The sequence below is a fragment of the Haliaeetus albicilla genome, chromosome 8 (genome assembly GCF_947461875.1).
Source record: "Haliaeetus albicilla chromosome 8, bHalAlb1.1, whole genome shotgun sequence".
NCBI classification, from domain to species: Eukaryota; Metazoa; Chordata; class Aves; order Accipitriformes; family Accipitridae; genus Haliaeetus; species Haliaeetus albicilla.
The window spans coordinates 19,739,184-19,758,881 of NC_091490.1; the positions used below are offsets into that span (position 1 = coordinate 19,739,184).

At 39.7% G+C, this 19,698-nt stretch overlaps 1 protein-coding gene across 3 annotated transcripts in view; it reads right to left on the minus strand.

Moving 5' to 3' along the window:
• The window catches only part of BCAR3 (BCAR3 adaptor protein, NSP family member), a 113,423-nt gene that overhangs the window by 53,085 nt on the left and 40,640 nt on the right, over positions 1 to 19,698 (minus strand). For 2 of the 3 annotated variants that reach the window (XM_069789268.1, XM_069789272.1), the window contains exons 3-4: positions 19,509 to 19,623; positions 1,345 to 1,672 (exon numbers count right to left, since the gene is read on the minus strand). In XM_069789268.1, the coding sequence (XP_069645369.1) occupies positions 1,345 to 1,672; positions 19,509 to 19,587 (407 nt within the window). In that variant the 5' untranslated portion in view covers positions 19,588 to 19,623. Of the gene's footprint in view, positions 1 to 1,344; positions 1,673 to 19,508; positions 19,624 to 19,698 lie in introns of those variants that run through there. The other variant, XM_069789271.1, reaches the window with a different exon arrangement.

Sequence of the window (19,698 nt, forward strand, 5' to 3'; positions counted from 1 at the left end):
GGTACATCTCAAAGATCAGTGACAGAGGAATACTAAACACACTGAGGCCATTTCTTCTTCTAAAGTAAATGGGGTATAGAGAAGAAAGACTTATTTTCAAGTGAGAAGAAAGCTTGATCCTGTATGCTGCAAGCAAAAAGCATACAAACCCCACTCTACACACACAACCCCCACATAATTAGAACTGTCCTTCCCTCACAAGATTTGAGAACAGGAAATCTTATAGTGATGGACATAGCAAGCTATAAATCCTAATTCAGAAGTCATTTGGTTATCTTTTCTCAACCTTTAGCTCTGTCACCCAAGCAACCTAACACTCTCTCATCTTTGTCCCTTTAACTGATCCACTGCATTACAGGGAATTTTTCTTGTGTTAGCTGGAAATTTTTTCCCATTTTATAGACCTTAATATCAGAACAAAAAAAGGACGTTTACAAAATTAATTACTTTTTTGTAAGCAATGAAATATCAGTGATGATAAAAGATTCCCAAAAGAAATGCTAGCTATGAGAGTATAATTCTTTCTCAAGAGTCACGGATATTATAACCAGTAAGTCAGGCAAGAATAAGAAACAGGAATAATTTGCCATTAGTTCAGCAGACATTGGGTTCCACTGAGTCTTCAAGAAAAAACAGCTCATGTGTAGCTCTAGGTTGGAGACAGCTGGAACACCACTCTATCCTTTTCCTCTGCACTCCATCCATATAAGCACTGAATCCAAATCAAAACCAAGTTTGAACAGTTTGACTTCTTGGTTAAAACTGCTCTGTTAGAACAATGTAAAGGGTCATTTCAAAGCAATTAAGTGACTTTTAAAGTTTCCTCCATGGGAATAGTACGTGCAACGCTATACCTTTTAAACATTCAGAGGCAAGACCTGGTCCTTAAAAATTATTTTTAAAGAACTACACAGATATCAAAAGAAAGACTAAAAATCCAAATCACTAGATCCCACAGAAAGAGTAGTAGAAAAGGACATTTTAAACAGGCATGAGTATTTAACAGCCCATATACTCATTGATCTTATTGCAAAGGGAAAATTATTTTGAAGTCTGAGCTATTCAGTAAGAAAAAAAAAAAAAAAAAGATAAATTCTCAGAAGTCCTGCAATCTATGCATCAGATTCACTCCTCCCCCTCCCCACCCTGCACATGTTTCACACCATTTTTGTTTGGCTTCTTCCATCAAGACCCAAAAGGAGTACTAGGGAGAAAAATCAACCTCTGTTAGAATGCAGAGTTATAATAAACAGCTGCACCTATAACTGGACATTTAGAGGTCTGGAAAAACACATAATAATTCCTATGCAACAAACATATGTAAATTAAGGTTTTACAAGGTACCTGGCATGAAGTTTGTTGCTCTTCCCATTTTGTGGAGGATACTCTTCTATAACATCCTGTACAATAGGTGGCTGCTGCCGCTGCGTTCTGGTGTATGTCAATGTTCCCATGTGGCTAAACATATCACAAGACCTAGTGGGAATTGTCCCCTTCTTCTTCCTGGGGAGAGTGCCATGGATAGAGATGTCTTGAAAGGAGTCCGAGTGATGCTCAGTTGGCGAAGGTTTAGTGGTCAAAAGGTCCATGGAAGAAGCTAATGAGAACTGGTGGTTCACTGGGCCATTTCTTGGAAGACTTGAAAATTTTCCTGCAGCTATCATTTTTGGTTCTGGAAAAACAAAAACAAGATTTATCATAGTGCATCAATCATCAAAGCCCCCACTTTAATGGAAGTTCAATAGCATGACTAACAAAGGCATCTAGAACTGAACTTCTGCTTTGCTTTGAGGCAGTCAGATACCTCAAGATGTAGCCTGTATTATAATACAGTCACATTACTCCCAACTGCACGTCAAGCACAGATATGCATTAATTTTTATACATGTGAAAAGTCACAACAAAAAAACAACCAATCTGGACACACATGCAAGAGCAGGCCCTGAGCAATTGCCCATTTTTATCCACAAAGCTCCTCTTTTTTGCTCCTTCATATCCTCTGAAGACTCAGACATCAACTTAGAATCATTAACAAAACCCAACGTTTTAAGAACATTTTGGCAAAAAATAAAGGTCACTACAGCTTGGATTGGAAGAATACATTTCTAAACCCAGTAATTGGTGCACTCTGAGGAAAAAACTGTTTCTGATGAGTCTTGCTCAAGTAATAAATCTAGCAGAGAACTGGTCACATATTTCTAACAGGTTGTAAACTAAACAGCTCTACCCAAGAGATAAGGGCAGGAGCAGATTACTGGAATTCTCTTCTTCAGCATGCACAGCCTGCTAGTTCAGATCGTTGTTGACATTAGGGATTTGCATAGCTGTCAGTCTCTTGTACAATCAATTATAGCCTGCCGTACAGTACAGGTTCTTCTGTTATCATGAACAAAAAACTTCATAAGACAAACACTTCAGGCACATTAATGGATTGCTGTTCTGTTCCTCAAAAAACCCTGTCTTATGCTCACTTTATAGTGTTATATTACAGAAGACAGGCCGCCTTATCCTATCCAGTTATATTAGTCTGCAAAAGCCACTCTATGGAACATACACACAGACCTAAAGGTCAACCAGTCCTACACTATTTAACCTAGGTGGTAGTCAACAACATGCTTCCTATAAAAACTGGAAAGGCCACAGGAGCAGCAGAGATTGGTATGAAACCAGAAAGCAGACGAGCTTTTGGAAATAACAGTTAGGGACAGGGAGAATCTGTTCTGACCTTCGTCAAGTTTCATGCTGAAAAATAAGAGTAGCACCCTGATGGCCCAGCAGCCTGGAAGTCAGCTGCCTGCAGCTGCACAAAAATTCCTCTGGTTTTGGGGAATGCACAGGTGTTGCAAGGAAAACAGAGCTGCTGCTTACAGCCCTCCTGCTCCCTTCTCCAGCTTCAGCATCACAGGTACTATCAAAGTGTTGCTGCACTGAAGCTACTGTTACTTCTACTCAGAGGTTATCGTAACAGGCTTAGTTTTACAGTAACACTAAAGCTGATCTCACATTTACGAAAGAATTCTGCTATTTCCTGTCAGCTGCACTGCAGAGATTCACAGGCTGGATAAGGTTTCCACACTTCAACAACAAATCCCTTCCCACTTGTCTCTTATTGAAGGTTCTACAATAAATACTCATTAATTACAGATGATAAATAATGTTTGATTGTTTGGTTGTTTTTTTTTAGTCTTCAATTGGCCAAGGCTCTGTCTGAGCACAGCTACTATGTACTATAGCAGAAAAGCCTCTGGAAACAGCATCTCTGCCCAGGGAGAATTTGCTTGGTCAGGTTTCTTGTTGAAGAGAGTAGAAAAGAGCTGAGAAGTTAATAAGAACTGACATTTTTAGTTACACAGATCCAAACACAATTCGAAATCCTGAAGAAACCAAACCACACGCTCACAAAAAATCTGCCATAAACTATCATATAGGCCTTTGATATGAAATACTAAATCACCTCTCCATTTATCATGTGGTTTGAGGACACAGTTTCTGCTGGCTAGTATTAAAGATATCACATAATTATTTTAAAAATCATTTTTTTTTTTAAGTGCTGTAAACTCGGTTTTGCATTACAATTGTTCTAAGCAAAACACCTGGCCCAGATATAGGAAAATCTAAAATGCAAATGCCTACCACAAAGCTACAACCTCCTATAGCTAAAGCAAACTGACAGAGCTTGTTTCCAGTAAATTCAGCTTTATTTTTAGAGAGGAATGACAAAAATTACCTCAAACAACACAGGGGGGAAGCTTCTTAGAATTCACACAATCATTTGAAAACTCAACTTTATGTGCTTACTGTAGTAAGGCAATAAACACCATTTATAGAGTCTGAAAAATTGGAGGGTAGCTTGCTCATATTGCACAAACACATGGTTATTCTCTTTTTGGGGGCTGCAGAGATTCTGTACTTAATAATTGTACTTTCTTATTGGTTTATAAAAAAACACCTCCAAACCTCTGAATTCTGACTTTTTAAGTGCAGGTTATCCAGTCGGAGAGATTTTCCTTAGGCTTTCCTGCAAGATTACCACCACTATGCTGAAATGGAACACATGACATTTCATGCAAATGGGTATCAAAACCAAGCAGGTATAAATATAACCAACAAAAGCTTTGGTTTAATAGTTGATACCAGATGAGTCCACAATAGGCTTACAATGACAGTAACCTGTCAACCACTTCATGTCTGAGGATCCATAAAGAAAGCTGAGAATTCCCTCTCCTTACCAAATCACAGGATAATTATTATAGCAGTCCAGTAGGTTTCCTATCCAACAGTCTGAGAATTTTCAACAAACAAACAACGACCCTCTGAAGTACCACATTTTCCACTTAACATCCAAAGAAACCCTTCTTAAGAATGAAAACCAAACTCCCTCAGTTATGTCTTAATCATTACACCTTTTAAGTCACTCAGTAACATCCCATGATTTCCAAATTCAATACCCAATCCTCAAATTCGCACTCGAGTTTTGTTTTGAGAAATCAAGTTAGAGTTCCAAAGTTAGTACGAAATACCTACATTCAAGAACTTGCAAGGCACTTAGCCATAATTATGTGCGTACAGAAGCTTTGATAATGTTTCAAGCAATCCTCCCTGCAAAACCCCTCAAAAAAAACCCCAAAACCCAAACCGATAAACAAACCCCAAAACAACAGGTCTGCTAACATCTACCCATAAATGTATCTGCTTGTCTATGTGCTGCTGTACTGTGTATTCTTCATAAATGTAAACCAAGAACTACAACAATTAGCTCAGTAACAAAAGTCCTGCCAAACTATTCCTACATTTTTCTCGTATTGAATGTTAAACACTGCAAGGAGGGAGCCTCTTCAGCTGAAGACTCTGGAATGTCTCAAATACTTTAGCGTATGATTCAAAGAATGTTTGACTTTACTAGATACAGAAACCCTGAAAATTTTACTCCCTAAGAGACAGTCTGCTTTGAACATCTCCCATCATGCAATCAACAATGAAAATGGTAGAAATTATTGCAGAATGACAGCCCAAAAGGAACTGAAATTTACTTGTACACATTTCTATTTGTCAAAATGCAGCATCTAACAAAACAGAGCACTTTGGAAGTCATACGGGTTTCCCCTAACCAGATGCAAACAAGATTGACTCATGCGAATATAATGTTAAAAATGCTAAGCGAATTTTTATTTATATAGAGAGTGGCATTTTCCTCAGTCTGTAATTTGGGAAAGCATATGGGAACGGAACTGGCAGGAGTCAGATTGTGAATTCAGAGAATTGGAGGGCATGAAAGGTCTCCAGGTAACTTCTGATGTGTTCTAGTTTTTTGTTACGAACGAGGGTGAGGGAATACAAACAAAGAAGTCTTTAAAATCGACATGGCATTTAGGAAAACAATACGAGATTGGACATAGAATAAAATACATATCTGGTGGGCAAGACCAAGCATGCACCGAGCTCTAATCCAATAGGGTGTGCATGTCTTCACATCATTGCTCAAACCAAAAAAGAACCATTTGAACAATGAAACAAATAACCTTCGCTTCCCCAAAACAACATACAAAATATCCTTCCATTCATGCCCTCTTGGCTTTGGGATGCAAACACAAACTTTCCAGCTCAGCTTGTCTTCATGAAAACTTTCTGATGTTCACACAGTCTGCAGAAGTGTTCTGATGGTTCATTCAACCTGATACAGGAATAAGTGCCCCCTCCATACCACAACATAACACAACTAGTGGCCATGCTACTTTGTTGTTTCAATACACTGGAGAATGGGAAGCCAGGGAAAGGGAAATCTCCAGTTCGGCTTCAGAGATTCATGAATGGCGTAACAAACAGTCCAAGGCTGTATATGCTCATGCTAATGGAAATCTCATAAAAAGGAAACAGAAAAGCAATTTCAGAGTTCCAAATCAGATTCTCAAGCTATCTTAAAACTCTGAGTTGTATCTAAACCAGTTTTGGACATTAGAAGATTCATACTCTCTCAAAGTCTTATTGATCTGCAGATCGGGTGATTCTCCCTGTTAGATTTAAAGTCTCTGAATTCTATACCTGGTGTTATCATATCACCAACAGTACAATACCTTACTTGAAGTCTTACCATGTCTTTATCATTATATACGCTGTGACGTTAAGAGGGCTTGAACATGGTTTAATACACCCAGCTGAAGAACAACTGCCTTATGTTCTCAGATCTTTACAAGATGGAGTCAACTTTTGTGAAAACCCTACTTACTTCTGACACAGCAAAGTTCCTCACAACGTCCTCCCACCCACCTGCTCTCCCCTCACTCCTCCCTCAAAACCAGTAACAATAAATTACGAGTGGGAGATGTATTACTCTTTTCTGCCTGCTAAGTTACTTGGCACATTTGCATGCACTATGGAGATGCACACAGGAAGTAAAGTGATCAACCTTAATGGTGAAGAAAGTCAAGTTCAGGACAAAAAACAGATCAATTTCCTCAGATTTAATTTTTGTGTGGTAAAAGAATAAGTTAGGGAAACAGAAAAAGTATGACTGCAAAGCCACTAAAGTTAACATAAGATAGGAAGAAATACAGTTAAAACCATAGCCACTATAAAGTCAAGGTAGATTTCACGTTAATTGTCTCCCTAGAAGCAATGTAGTTACCTTCATTAGTATAACAAAAAGAGAGGATTCCTGCTCCCAAAATGGCTTAGAAGCATTTTCTGTTTTTTAAAAAAATGGGAAAAAAAAATTAACTGATGCAGTAGCTGCTATAGCAAACAGGTCACAGGACTTTGAGAAGAATATTAAGGTTCAAGAACCTACAGCCTGTTATGATACGGAGAAATACATTGAGAAAGCATATGCAATACTTCAAAGGCTTTAAGCTAGTATCAGAAAAAACGCGAGTCTGTCAAACATCAAAAACTCCCACAAGATTACAGCCAGGTCAGTGCTTCCAAAGGGTCTTGAAGGGCTATCAAAATGTTCATTCTCTCTTTCTCTCCCCTTATATACGTCATACAGTTTCTATCCCACACACATCCTTGCACTGTAATCTGACAATCTATTTAAAATATTTTTAACTATTATTCTCGAGCAACAGAAAGCCCACAGGCCAGGACAAATATCTTTGAAATTTCTATGTGTCGAGATGAGAGAAACAGATAAACCCCACACTTCTCTTCGTGAGTTTTCACACATAGAATACCTTGATATCTATTAAAAAATGCCATGAAAAAGCAATCATTGAAGAGGATTCACTAATAAGTAGAGACCTCCTCATTTGGCCTATACTATGAAATTATCTCAGAAACTTAAGTGCCCAATCAGTTAGCTCAGTAATCCTGAATGGTATGAAGCCTTGACTTGAAATAAACATTATCTCCCCATTTTGCTGGCAGAAATAGGAGACTTCACCAGGGTTACAGTCAAATCTAAGCGTTTTTCAGCTAATGCTTCAAAAGGCAAGCTTTTGTTCCTCCTCTAGTATAGGAAGTCATTTATTACTTTGTCTGCTCCTCTGTTCCCACGACGTTACTGAAAAAAACCCTCACAAAACAACCCACTCTAACTGAAAATGAAGTATTTAAAAAACCTTTTCAGCAGTAGGAATGCCCTTAACTTTTTTGAGCTAATAACCGACTCATGGAAATTACAAGTTTGGACAGAGAGAAGTACTTTTACATACGGTCCTCTTTAACTGCCCCCCCCCCCCAAAAAAACCCGCATTTCCTTTCTCTCTACTCAGTGAAGTATCTCGGTGTCTCGAGTACACCGGTGTTTTATACTTAAAGAGTATTTAACAGATTTCCACGGGATCCATTCCCACAAAACCTAAGCGTCTCAGTAGTTACTGCCACAGCCACGGCACGTCTAGCAGTCTGCAAGTCGACGGCCGCCAGGGTCGGGGCTCGCCCCGCTCCGCCGTTCCCTGCCCCGACAGAGGTGGAGGGACGCTCACACACCCGCACCCCCACCGAACCCCAGCTCTTCGTTCTCCGCCCGAGAGGACAACGCTGTCCCCGCAGTTACCAGTCTGATCGCTGCTGCTTCTTCCCGGGCTTTCTGGGGATCAGTTGGCGGTTTTGTCCCGGCCACGGCCAAGCGATCTCCTGCCAGCGAGTCCCGTCCAGGTCCCTCGGGGCTGCGGAGCCCCGCGGGCGGCGGAGCCGGGGGCAGCGCCCAGCCGGGCAGGAGGCAGGGGCGGCCGGAGGCCGGACGCGCAACGCCAGCGGTCCGGAGCGCTTCCAGTAAGCGAACCGGGACGTTCTCGGGAGAGCCCAAGGTATGGCCGTGCCGCGGCAGCAGCCGGCGCGTACGCCTGCACCAGCCCGCCCTAAAGAGCAGCAGCTCTCACGGCGGGTGACTCCACCGGAGCCTCCTCAGGGCGCCTTACCGCTCGCTCGCCGGGCCGCGGAAGCACGGACCTGGTTCCGCCACTCTGCCGTGTTCACCCCAGCGAACCAGACCGACTCCCGGGCGCCACTCACCTGGCGGGCGCGGGGAGGTGGAGGTGGCGCCGGGCCGGCCCCCGCAGCCCCCCGCGGCCGTGCGCTGCGTGCCGCCGCTCAGGCAGCGCCGCGGCCGCAGGCGCTCTGAGCCGCGCAGCGCGGCCAGCGCCGAGCCGTGATTTACGGCTCTCCAACCCCACCCCTCCGCAGGCGAGTCAGGCCGCGCCTCGCCGAACCGCCGGCGCGCAAGCCGCTTACGTGCGGTGACCTCTCCCTGCCCTCTTCCGTGGATCTAAGAGCTTGACTTCCATACCTTCGTCTCCCAAATTAGCGCTGCAGCAAAAATCAAGTTTCCTAAATCCACCCCGTTGACGGACAATTCAGAGCCTGTTACCTACTACTATACACACTCAATTTGCTTCCACGAGCGGGCTTCCCCCTCACCCCACCGCGTTACCTGAAGTTATCTGTGCGACAGGTTGGTGGGATAAAACGCATTTTCTAAAACAAAGGGTCAAAGAGCTGTAAAGGATCGAGAGCTACTGACAGAACAGATGCCTAGTTAACCTCCTTTTGTAAAGTATACCCTATAAAATAATCGGATACTGATAGACAGAACATTCATTTTTAACAAATGACCTCAGGCACCTTCAGCTGTACCACTGACTCAGCCAAAGGGCTTTCGCTTAAACAGAAATGAAGGCACACTCAGTTGACTCTTACAGCACCACCTAGATCAAATTTTTGTTTAACGTTGCATTTGTCTCTTTCCTGTCGGCCCAGTCTTTCAGGCTGCCTGGCCAATGTTTCTCTGGTTTTGCCGCAGTTACTCTAGTTGTCCAAAGCGATTTTGAGAGCACTGTTCAGTGTTCTCAAAATTCTTATCAGAATTCATAAGCCAACATTCTGCAAACCTCTTCACAGCCATCCTACTGGCATTAGCTTTGCAGAGGCAAATATTTCTCTGCCTAACCAAACATTTAATTGATTTTGACATTAAATATTTGATCCCTCCTAGTTGTACGGTTCTTCTGTTTTGGGAGATCCTCTTCATGCACTATTTTCATCTCACTCTAATGTCCAATCCTTTCACTCTCTTTCTCCATTTTTACCAGGATTAGCTTTAATAAGCTTCTTCTGAGGTATCTGCTTCAGAGCTTGACTACATGATGTTGCTGAAGTTGTGGTCCTAAACTATCTAAATTATAAATGTGATTAAGGAACAGATTATTCATCTTCTAGGACCTCTATGTATTATCAAACCAACCATCAAAAATAAATGAAACTATGGTATTCTCACTCTAAACAAGTTAAGCTACATCCAATGGTGACAACAGCAGGATTAAAATTCCACATGGTGACTTAGTACAGTGACATCTCTGGGTACTGGGTAGAACTAGGACATCTCTCTCTCTGCATTTTGGGGTTTTATGCATTGTCCAGAACACTGAATTTTGCAATCTATCTAAAATATCATACAGCAAAATTAATTTTTTTTAGAAGATGAAGCAATTCAAGACAGAAAGAGCACTGGACCTTCCTTTCAAGTGTAGCTAGAGCTTAAGAAACATTTAGCTCATCAAAACATGATTCTTTAGCCATCACGTATGTTGCAGAAGTAGGTATTGGGAGACGACAGTTCTTGGGAAACTCTGGGAATTTTCACAGATACAAGTAGAATCTTTGCATAAGAAAGCTCAAGTAAGATGAAGTTTAGTATAAAATAAAAGAGGAAAAAAAAATAAAAGCAGAGAACGCTCATATATGCAGTAAGGGAAGATGACTAGAAAATTAAATTTTTCTAATATACCGAGGTAAAGGAGGCTCACAGTGGCATTTCTGACTGGTGCTCCCCTTCCCATACCAACCCCACTTTGGTTCCTTAAGGCAGTCATGAGTAGTATCACTGCTGGTATTGCCACGCACCTTTTACAATAACAACTTCCAAAACACCCCGAAATTACAGAAAATAACATCATACTGACACTGAACAGAACCTTGAAGTTAAGATCTAAATTCAAACCAATTTCACATAAAATGAGATCTAAACACAGAAAAAAAAACTCTAATCTTTTTTTCATTTAATTTTTCACCAAAAGCAATGACATTTGAGCTACTGATGAACTAGGAAAGCTAACAAATCTTGAATAGCTGATGGCACTCTGCTTTTGACATCGCCAGTTGTGCAAAACCAGGTAAGTATCGAGCACAGAGAGGTACCAGAAAGGTTTCAGGCCCAGTGACAGATTCCAGAACTTCACTGCCACAAGTAAGAATCTATGGAGATTTCCCATAGGATATTTCAGGCACAATCTTTCTTCAAAATATACCTGGGGGAAGGAGGGGAAGAGCAGGGGGAAGAGAAAGGAACAAAAAACCCAACAGACTGTGATCCCATCTTGGACACCAAAATGCCTCGCTAATATATCCTGTGCAAGAAAAATGGAATTATGCTGAGAATACAGAAAGAGGAGTTGAGATACCTGGATTACACTTTCAGTTCTAGTATTCTGACCACTTCTTTTATGACCTATACTTACATTTTTGTAACATACACCAGAGTGGTAGATATTTTTCACAGGAAAGACTGTATAGTATTTTCTCAGCTTATTAAGTGGAAGATGCTGAAGAAGTGCACACTATTATTTTCCTCATCGCATAAAGGAAAATGGCTTACTTCTCTATGTAAACCATATTTTCCACAGTTCAGGTAAAAGACATCTAAAATCATGCCAAAAACTCAGATCAGTTAGCACTTAAGATGGTCTCTATTGGCTGACTCTAAAACTCAGAAAATTTTCAGACACTGTGATTACATAGGAAGCAATGCCACACTTCATTGTCATGTTTTATGAATAAGAACCAGAAAAGGAGTAGTAATTTCCTTAGTAACATGACTGCATGCTAAGTAATGGGACTGGTAGCTGGGCAGCCCTGCATAAACTGTGATTACTCTTGCATGAGTCATTAAATCCTTTTCCTAGGAGTTTTATTCTGTCTTCAGATGAAATTGAAAATTGGTCTTTGTCTTCACATCTGACAATTTACACAACCCATCCTTGCACACGCTTAATGCAAAGCTATTAAAGGGAATTTGCCTGCAAGCTGCAAGAATGAAGAATTCACAGGTCTGCCTACACTAGCAACATTAGTTGTGAATTACTTTGAATTAAGCTAGATTACATTCCTCCTTGCAAAGTTTTTGTTGTTTTCATACTTTATGCCTACTTTGGAAATGGGTTTACTGAGATATGGGATGAAGTCCCGAAGCACCAATGTCCTGAAACAAGCACAGCACCTCTGTCAAGCCATCCCCATCAGCATTCCATGTTGACCTGCCACACCCCTTAACCATCTGTTTATCTACATGGCATCATGCTATCTGTGTATCACCTTGCCACAGAGATGTGAGTGGTGAAGCGCTGTCCTTTATGACATCAGCCTAGGGGAGGCTGAGAAACCAGCAGTGTGCTGGCCATCACTGGCCACAGGTCACACACTGCTGTGGCCTTCTATGGTCACCTTGACTTCCGCTTTCTGAAAGCAGGGAGTAGGTACAGTTGCATCTTTCCACCTAGCACAAAGGCACCTATACAAGCAGCTACCTAAACAGAGTGAGGAGGAACATAACTGGACCTAGGTCCCAAGATCTGTGATTCTGTAGCTTGCATACCTGAATCGTGCCAAGAGTTGGGTACTTGCCAGTTCTCAAGACACCATTTTCAAAATGGGCCTGGCTTACTGGTAACGAAAGAAATGATGGGACAAAACAAGAGGATTCATTGGAACTTTTCAGTTTGATCTTAAACATCGGAGTTCTAGTCTTCCTGAAATAACCAGGACAAACTACATCTGCTCTAAAAACACTGCTGTGCAGCTGCAATGATGAAACGCAGAAGTAACTACACAAGATGAGGACGTGGTATGCATGGATTGCTCACACAGCAGTTCTTGTAGATTCCCTGATAAACAAAAGTCAAAGCAAGTTTCTACTGCAGACTTGTCTTAGAAGAGAAAGGACCCAAACAAACAAAATGCTACATTCCCTCAACTCCCACAGATGTCACATAGAAAAAGTAATGATCAGCATAACTGTTGGCTAGGAAATCAAGTTTATTCGCTGGTAGTTTTCAAATTAATCAAAGATATATCAAGGCCAAATTAGAATGACAATACAAAGTGAAAACACTACAGTACCTGAAATCTGACAATATTTAATTTGAAAACTATGAGCTTTGGCAACTGTGCTTTCTAAAGTCCTCCCACAGCTGCCAAATGAAACAGACATGTTTAGTCAGCAGCTATCCAGACCTCCATAATAAAGCTACACCAACATCCAGTCTTGCTATTTGGTCTATCTTAGGTCCGGAGACACAAGGTCTTTCAGAAACTCCCAAAGAGCTATCTGAGTCAGTCAAGAAGCCTTGTGATCCCTAGCCTCAGAAAAGTTTGCAAGCAAAAATGTCCTATAGCAGATCCTGGAAATAATGGTGTAGTAAAGTAGGAAAGTTTGAGGAGTTACATAAACCTTAGCTTATTCAGTGACAAACTGGAGCATGAACATGCTCTGGCTTGCTGGAGTTTCTGGCTACAGCACATTCAATTTTTGCGGACCTACAAGAGTACAAACTTGGTACATACAATACCAGATGTCTGATCTTCATTTATTACTAGCTAAAACCTATAGTTCTGACAAATCAATATTTTCCAATAGGAATTGGTTTACTGTTAAACTCCTCTTATCAGCAGCCCACTATTCTAAGTCTTAAATCAGAAAGAAGCCAAAACTTTTGGAAGGATTTGGAAAAATTTTTCACTGTAGCTATCAGAAGTTCTCAGAGCTACAGAATTCCATGTGTTTTGAGTCAGCTGGTATCAGCCACTGCTAGAACCAAAAAACCCAAGTATAGCCCTTGTCAGACATAATACAAGAAAATTGAGTATCATCTTTACAAAAAAACAATTAGTAAAAATAAATTATTGCACATATTCACACGGTTTTATGGAATCCTTCTTACCAGGGGGTCTATTTTTCTCTCTTTTGCTTCTAGCAGTGGAAGAACTGTTACTATGGAGATAAGATTTCCTTGTAAGCTTCTGTTTTTCTGTGTTTCTGTAAAAAGACTCAAATACAACAGAATTAACAGCCTCTCTTTGCATGTGACAGATGTTGGGGAGTTTTTCATTTAGAATACAACTGATGTAGAGACAAGGATAAACAGAAGGCCAGAAAGCAGCAATAAACGAATTTGGAACTTTCAGCAGATGAAATGGTACAGTCAGAGGTGTATGTTTACAACTTTGTAACAGCATCTACATTTCTGACCTCCTCAAACAGAAATGGCAAAAACCTTCAAATCCTTGTATCTCTCAGTGAGAGCAAAATAGACCACACAGGTAGCAATACCACCTCTAACTGTTACACAGATGAAAGTGTTCAAAGCAGCCTCCTCTCCATCTATTGGCAAAGCTACCAGGATACTTTAGCACTAGTCTGGAATCTGCCAGGTTGACACTACATACCACTGCTCCAAAGCACTCTGGTTGTGTTTGTAATGTTTCAAAGAGAAGCAAAAAAACCCGGAATGAGTAAAAGGGCTTTATCTGAGAGTGACAAAGGCAAGATATTTGGGTTTGACAAGGCAAAACCAGTCATGGCTTTATGCTAATTATTTTGGCCCTCTAATAAACACACATAAGGAAGTCCCTCAGTTATTTTACACCTTCTTTGAAGATGGACTTGTCTTATTTATATTGTCCCAAGCACAAGCAAGGATCTGTACTGCTTGCTCATCTTCCTTCTTAATAGCACACCTCTTTGGTCTTCTATATAATGAATAACAAGACCACCCACATGGCAAGAAAGCACTTCATATTTAGTGCAGCAGGGCAAGAAATACAACATATGCAGAAACAGTTATTTAAGAATTTAAATGCAAAAATCTCTTCTCCCCATCAAAAGCAGAAAGTTATGGAATATTAATTACATGTAATCTAATTCAGGTTTTGCATATGATTTTATATTGACCCACAATAAATTATGTCAATGCATGTATTTTATTTAAATCTATTAAAGCTTGCCTTCTTTGTATGACATATAAAATTATAAAAGATCTAAATATATATCCTATTAAAACTGCAATCTCTCTGTATAAGAAAAACCTGTACAAGACAAAAAGGAAAGATTCTTTATACCTTTAGCCTCTCACAGGAAAACACTCTTAAGATGTTAATGAAATCACATTAAGCCATAAAATGGTATTAATCAGAATTCAGCTCAGTAAAAGAAGGTACTAGAAAAACAAAGTTCTAACTGTTAGAACACCTCATAAAAAAACCTTCCTATCACTTAGTTTTCTATATATCTTCCCACTCATAACTCAACCAATGATGTATAGAAAAGTACACCATGAATATTTACAAATGTACACAAACATTTCAATAGTCAAATGATACAAAGCTTTCCAAAATAATTCTATATTTAAATTCATGGTTATAAAGGAACCAAGAAATATCTTTCATGTCTGGCAATATCCAAGGTATTTTTTTATTATAGCAAAATAGACACTTGCATTTAATATATTTACATTATCCTCTTTATAGGTAACATTTCTACCACACTGAAGGAACTGGTCACATCACAGTGGGATTACTCAATACATCTGAAGTGTGATTTATTCTTTTACTATAGGTCATAAGAAATCATAATAAAACCACTCTTCTAAAGACTGTAGAACAATATGGTAACATGATTATATATCACTCTGCCCCAATCCCACATAGCATCAAACCCTGCTTTAGTTGTATTAGAGAATACTGAGAAAACCACAGCTCCTTCCTGGAGCACTACTCTATAAGTACAGGGCTGTAACTTTCAGGATGTCTGTCTTGATCTGCTGATTGTAACAGGACAGAGTGCTATGCCTCATGCTCTGGGAAGGAAGACCTTTTTGTGTAATACAGGAGTCAGATTACACCTAATTTGTCATCAGTTTCTCTCATTCCAGAAGTAGCTACTTCTAGAAGATATGTTATTTCCTGGCTTCTTTGTGATGCCAAACAAACAATTCTAAGACTACGAAAAGGTGCTAGACAGCCACTGAGAAGATTCCTATAAGCACAGACAGAAGCACAGCCCATATTTTGCTCTACTTGGGAGTGGTTTAGTACCAGAATTTTGGATGCATCTAGACTCCATATTGGGACAAGCCCAGGCAAGCTGCAGGCCCCACCCTCTGACTCTATAATTTCCCTGGAACAGAAGACAAAAGGTACATCTCAAAGTAGTCACAGCATGCTATGAGTACACGAAAGGATACTGGCCTAGATGGCAGGACACCAAGATCCAGAATGTGCTGCACTGCACATCAGAAGGTAAGTCAAGACACAGGCAAAAGGATTGTGGAAAGAGTATTTATGGCTGTTCACATTCATACCTTTTTGAAACTTTGTTTTTGTTAGATTAATCGCTTAGAGGCTGAGAAAGTATCACTACGGGTTGGTGTGCTCTATCATGTTTCACTTGACATCTACTTTGCCACTACAATACAAGATCCTGGACTTGAGCAACCATCAGTTTGACTCAGCACACAGCCATGTGGTCTTCTGTTCACCTAACAGGGTAGGAAGCATGTTCAGAACTGGTAACAGTTTTGCACTTAAGAAGAAAGTTTGCAGAACTTGGAAACATTTTTCGACTTGTGTACTCTGATTTGCAAGGAAATGAAAAACAGTGATAAGCCCTAAGCAAATATTTGAGATCATCAGGATTTAGAAAAAAGGAAACAAACACTTTCTTGAAATTCAGAAGGCTGCACTCGGAAGAAGAGATGACATGTTCCAGGCCAACTGCAGTTGTAGCTTTTAGGCCTAAATTCATTCCACCAGCTGTCAGCTCTTGCTGAGTGATCCGCCAGGAAGTCAGCCATCCTGGGATATTTCTACAATCAACAAAAAAAATATAGACGCCTACATAAGATAATTCACACTGAAAGTGGACTGAATTATCTGCTGAATTATTATTAATCCTTTTCTTTCTAATACCTAGAGGGAGCACAGAGTGACTTGCCTCCTAGTAGAACACCTTCAGCTGTGGTTTCACTGTAGGCAGTGGGGCGTTTCAGCCACCAGGGCTCACCTCTGCTGTCTCTTCCCGGGCCATTCATCCTTGTATAAGTGTTTGTGCAGCTGAACAGTGAACTGGCATGGGGACTTGATCTGGATGAATACAAGAGGAAAAAAACATTGTTTTTCAGCCAGATAAATTTCCCAATGGGTTCACCATGCAGCTGCAGGATAGTTTTAATGAAAACAAAAGAAATGATACAGAGATGGGGAAAAGCAGCTAAAGGAAAGCTGAAGAGGGCACGGACTGCTTAGGTTGGCATTTTGGAGCCCCAGCTTCAATTAAGGTCAAGAGTCAATGGCACAGCAGCCTTTCAGTTTTCTAATATTGATCAAAAAAATCAGAGCCCCATTATTCAAAGCACTGATCCACTACAAAATTAATTCTGCTGAAGTGGTTTAACAATTTTGAATGGTTATTTTTCTACTGATTAGCTAATACTACTCACGTCAAACCAGTTATTCTAATCACTTCCCTACCATTGGCTGGCATAAAGATAGCGTAAAAGCATAAAGGTAGTGAACTTTGTATTGTGTACTTTGCCTAATTCAACAGATATGTCATCATGTGCACATATTTGATCCAGGTCAAATGTGTTGCTGAGCATTATGTCAATGCACAGATCTTGGTATTAATTACTGTGGAAACACAGCCCAAGCAGCTAGACAAGATGAATCCAAATCTTAGTGTACTGAGACATGTTCTGTTCAAAGCAATTTCAGAACCAGGTAATATTTTAGAAAACAGAAAATATTTTGACAAAGTTTTCCAAAACTTAACTTCACTGTACAAAGAAATGCTTAGTCCTATAAAATTAACCTTGTGACAATGCTTACATATTCAAGTGGCTTATCACATCAAGCACTGTCTGGAAACTGTTGAACCAGCAGCAAATACAACGTTGTTGTTTAAAGCTCAAAATAACAGCAAACAGAACAATATAGCCTTTGCTCTGTACTGGTAAGTACATTAGTAGGACATTAGTATTTATTTAATAGAATGGAAGATTTAAAAAAAAACGTTTTTTCTGATGTCTGACTTGAGTACAGTTCAGTGCTGGAAAACAAGCATTTCAGTGTAACTGATTAGGCACTTTGCTCCTAGACACAGCATTCTATCAGAGACAGACACAAAACAAAACCATGTCATAATAGGCTGGAGACTAGATAACAACCATTAGTCCTTACTGTGAAAACAAACCAGTCTGCACTCATGTATGACTGACTGAACGGATCTGGTTTGCAGCCTTCCCAGAATTAATACAATAGGCAAAGCTATCTAGGATGTAAACACACTGGTGTAAACAGAACAACTCAGAGATCAATTTGGCTCTATTTTTTCAAGCACATAATTCAATTATACACTTAAATATTTTCATTAGCCAAAACCAGAGAGTGAACAAAAACACTGCTTACCAAGATAAATGCCCATAAAAATATGAACCACTACTACTTTTACTAGAACTTAAAGAATTCTAGTATTTAACTGCCAAAAAAAAAAAAAGAAAGAAAAGAAACAATGGCATCATGTCGTCAGCTTGCAAGACATGTCCGGAGGTCAAACAATATATACACTCCAGTTTGGAGATAAAATGTTTGACTCAAATTCAAATTAACTGAAATCACCAGCAGTATGGCAAGATTAGATTTAGCTTAACATACCTGAAGCTGAAAAATCCCAAGTTGTAGCTATATTAATAGAATTTGGAACATTCCAGTGACTTGATTGAAATGTTACATAACTACCTATAAATCAATTTACCATGTGAATGACAGTTTGAACAGTCCTTTCCTCTGAAAAAAATGTTACATTGACAACTGTAACATATTCCTCACTCCAGTACCTGAAAAGGTTACAAAATGCAGTCCCAGAGCCACAGGAAAATGGATTCTAATTAAAATACGTCTAGTTTCACTGCAGTAATCAATTTGAATAATTTCCTAATCTGTTCACAGTAGCAGTTACAAAAATGTCATATTTAAATTCATATTTTAAGAAAGTTAAAACAACTGAAGAAGTTATGTAATTTTTAAACCAATTTTGAACTCCTCAGAAAACATTGAGAAAATACCCTGATCTACTTGTACGCAACCATGTCTAGTTTCTTCTGAAAAGTTAAAAGTAGCTAAACACATTTTATGAATATTCTATTTCTACACATGCTCTAAAAGCCTTTTTATCTTGACCAAGAGAGGGTAAAAGCAGGAATGTTAGCCAAATAAATCACTGCTTCACATTAAATTTGTAAAAGCCTCAGACAGTGATCTTTAAAATTATTGGGCAGACTGCATAATACTCATATCTTGTTAACCATTCTCAAAATATCCTGTACAATTAAGTCATAGCTGAATAACATCTCACTATATCCTTCCACTCAGGATAGAACATCTTACGGGGCTTGTTCCAACTCTCATAAACTTCAGTTGAATTTTGATACTGAACTGATAAAAGCATCATAAAAGCAACAAAAGATGTAGTGGTCAAGTCTTAATTCATAGCAAAGTCCAAACGGAAAAGGAGGGTCAGGACTGCCTGTGTAAGCACACTTCCTCTCTCCTCTCTAGGGGTGAGGTGGCACTTACACAAAATAGCTTGGTTTAGACCTTTTGATATGATCTTTCCAAGTGAGGAAGACATTCATGACACAGCCTTCCATCAGTTATGGGCTGGTAACATTACTGTGTCTTGTTAAGCTGAAGACTGAGAGCAATAGAAAGTGAAATGACAGTGTAGCCTTTTCTAAATTACACTTCTAAAAAAAGTACAGGTTATATTATTTTTTTTAAACCCTGCCAAAAGATTAATCATTAGCTGTTTTCTTATTGTCTATGTAAAGTACCCCTGTGATCTGTATTCAGAGCAGTATCCTAGGGTCAATCAGAGTATTAGTTTATCATCTCTTTTTGACACGAAAACTCAGGTTGCCTTAACTCATTCTCTTAGACTTTAGGAGACAACATGGAAATCTTACCTCTCTTTTTTTCTACCTCCTGAAGCAGCAGGATATTGTAAATGATCTGTGTTTGGTGGACTTGATTTTCAATTCCCATTTTTCTAAGATCAGCTTCTGTAAGATGGAGTAAGTCCTGGAGCAAATGCCATGGTAAGGAACATACTATACCTGTTAGTCCAGGAGGATTCAAATTTCTTTCACACAGGTT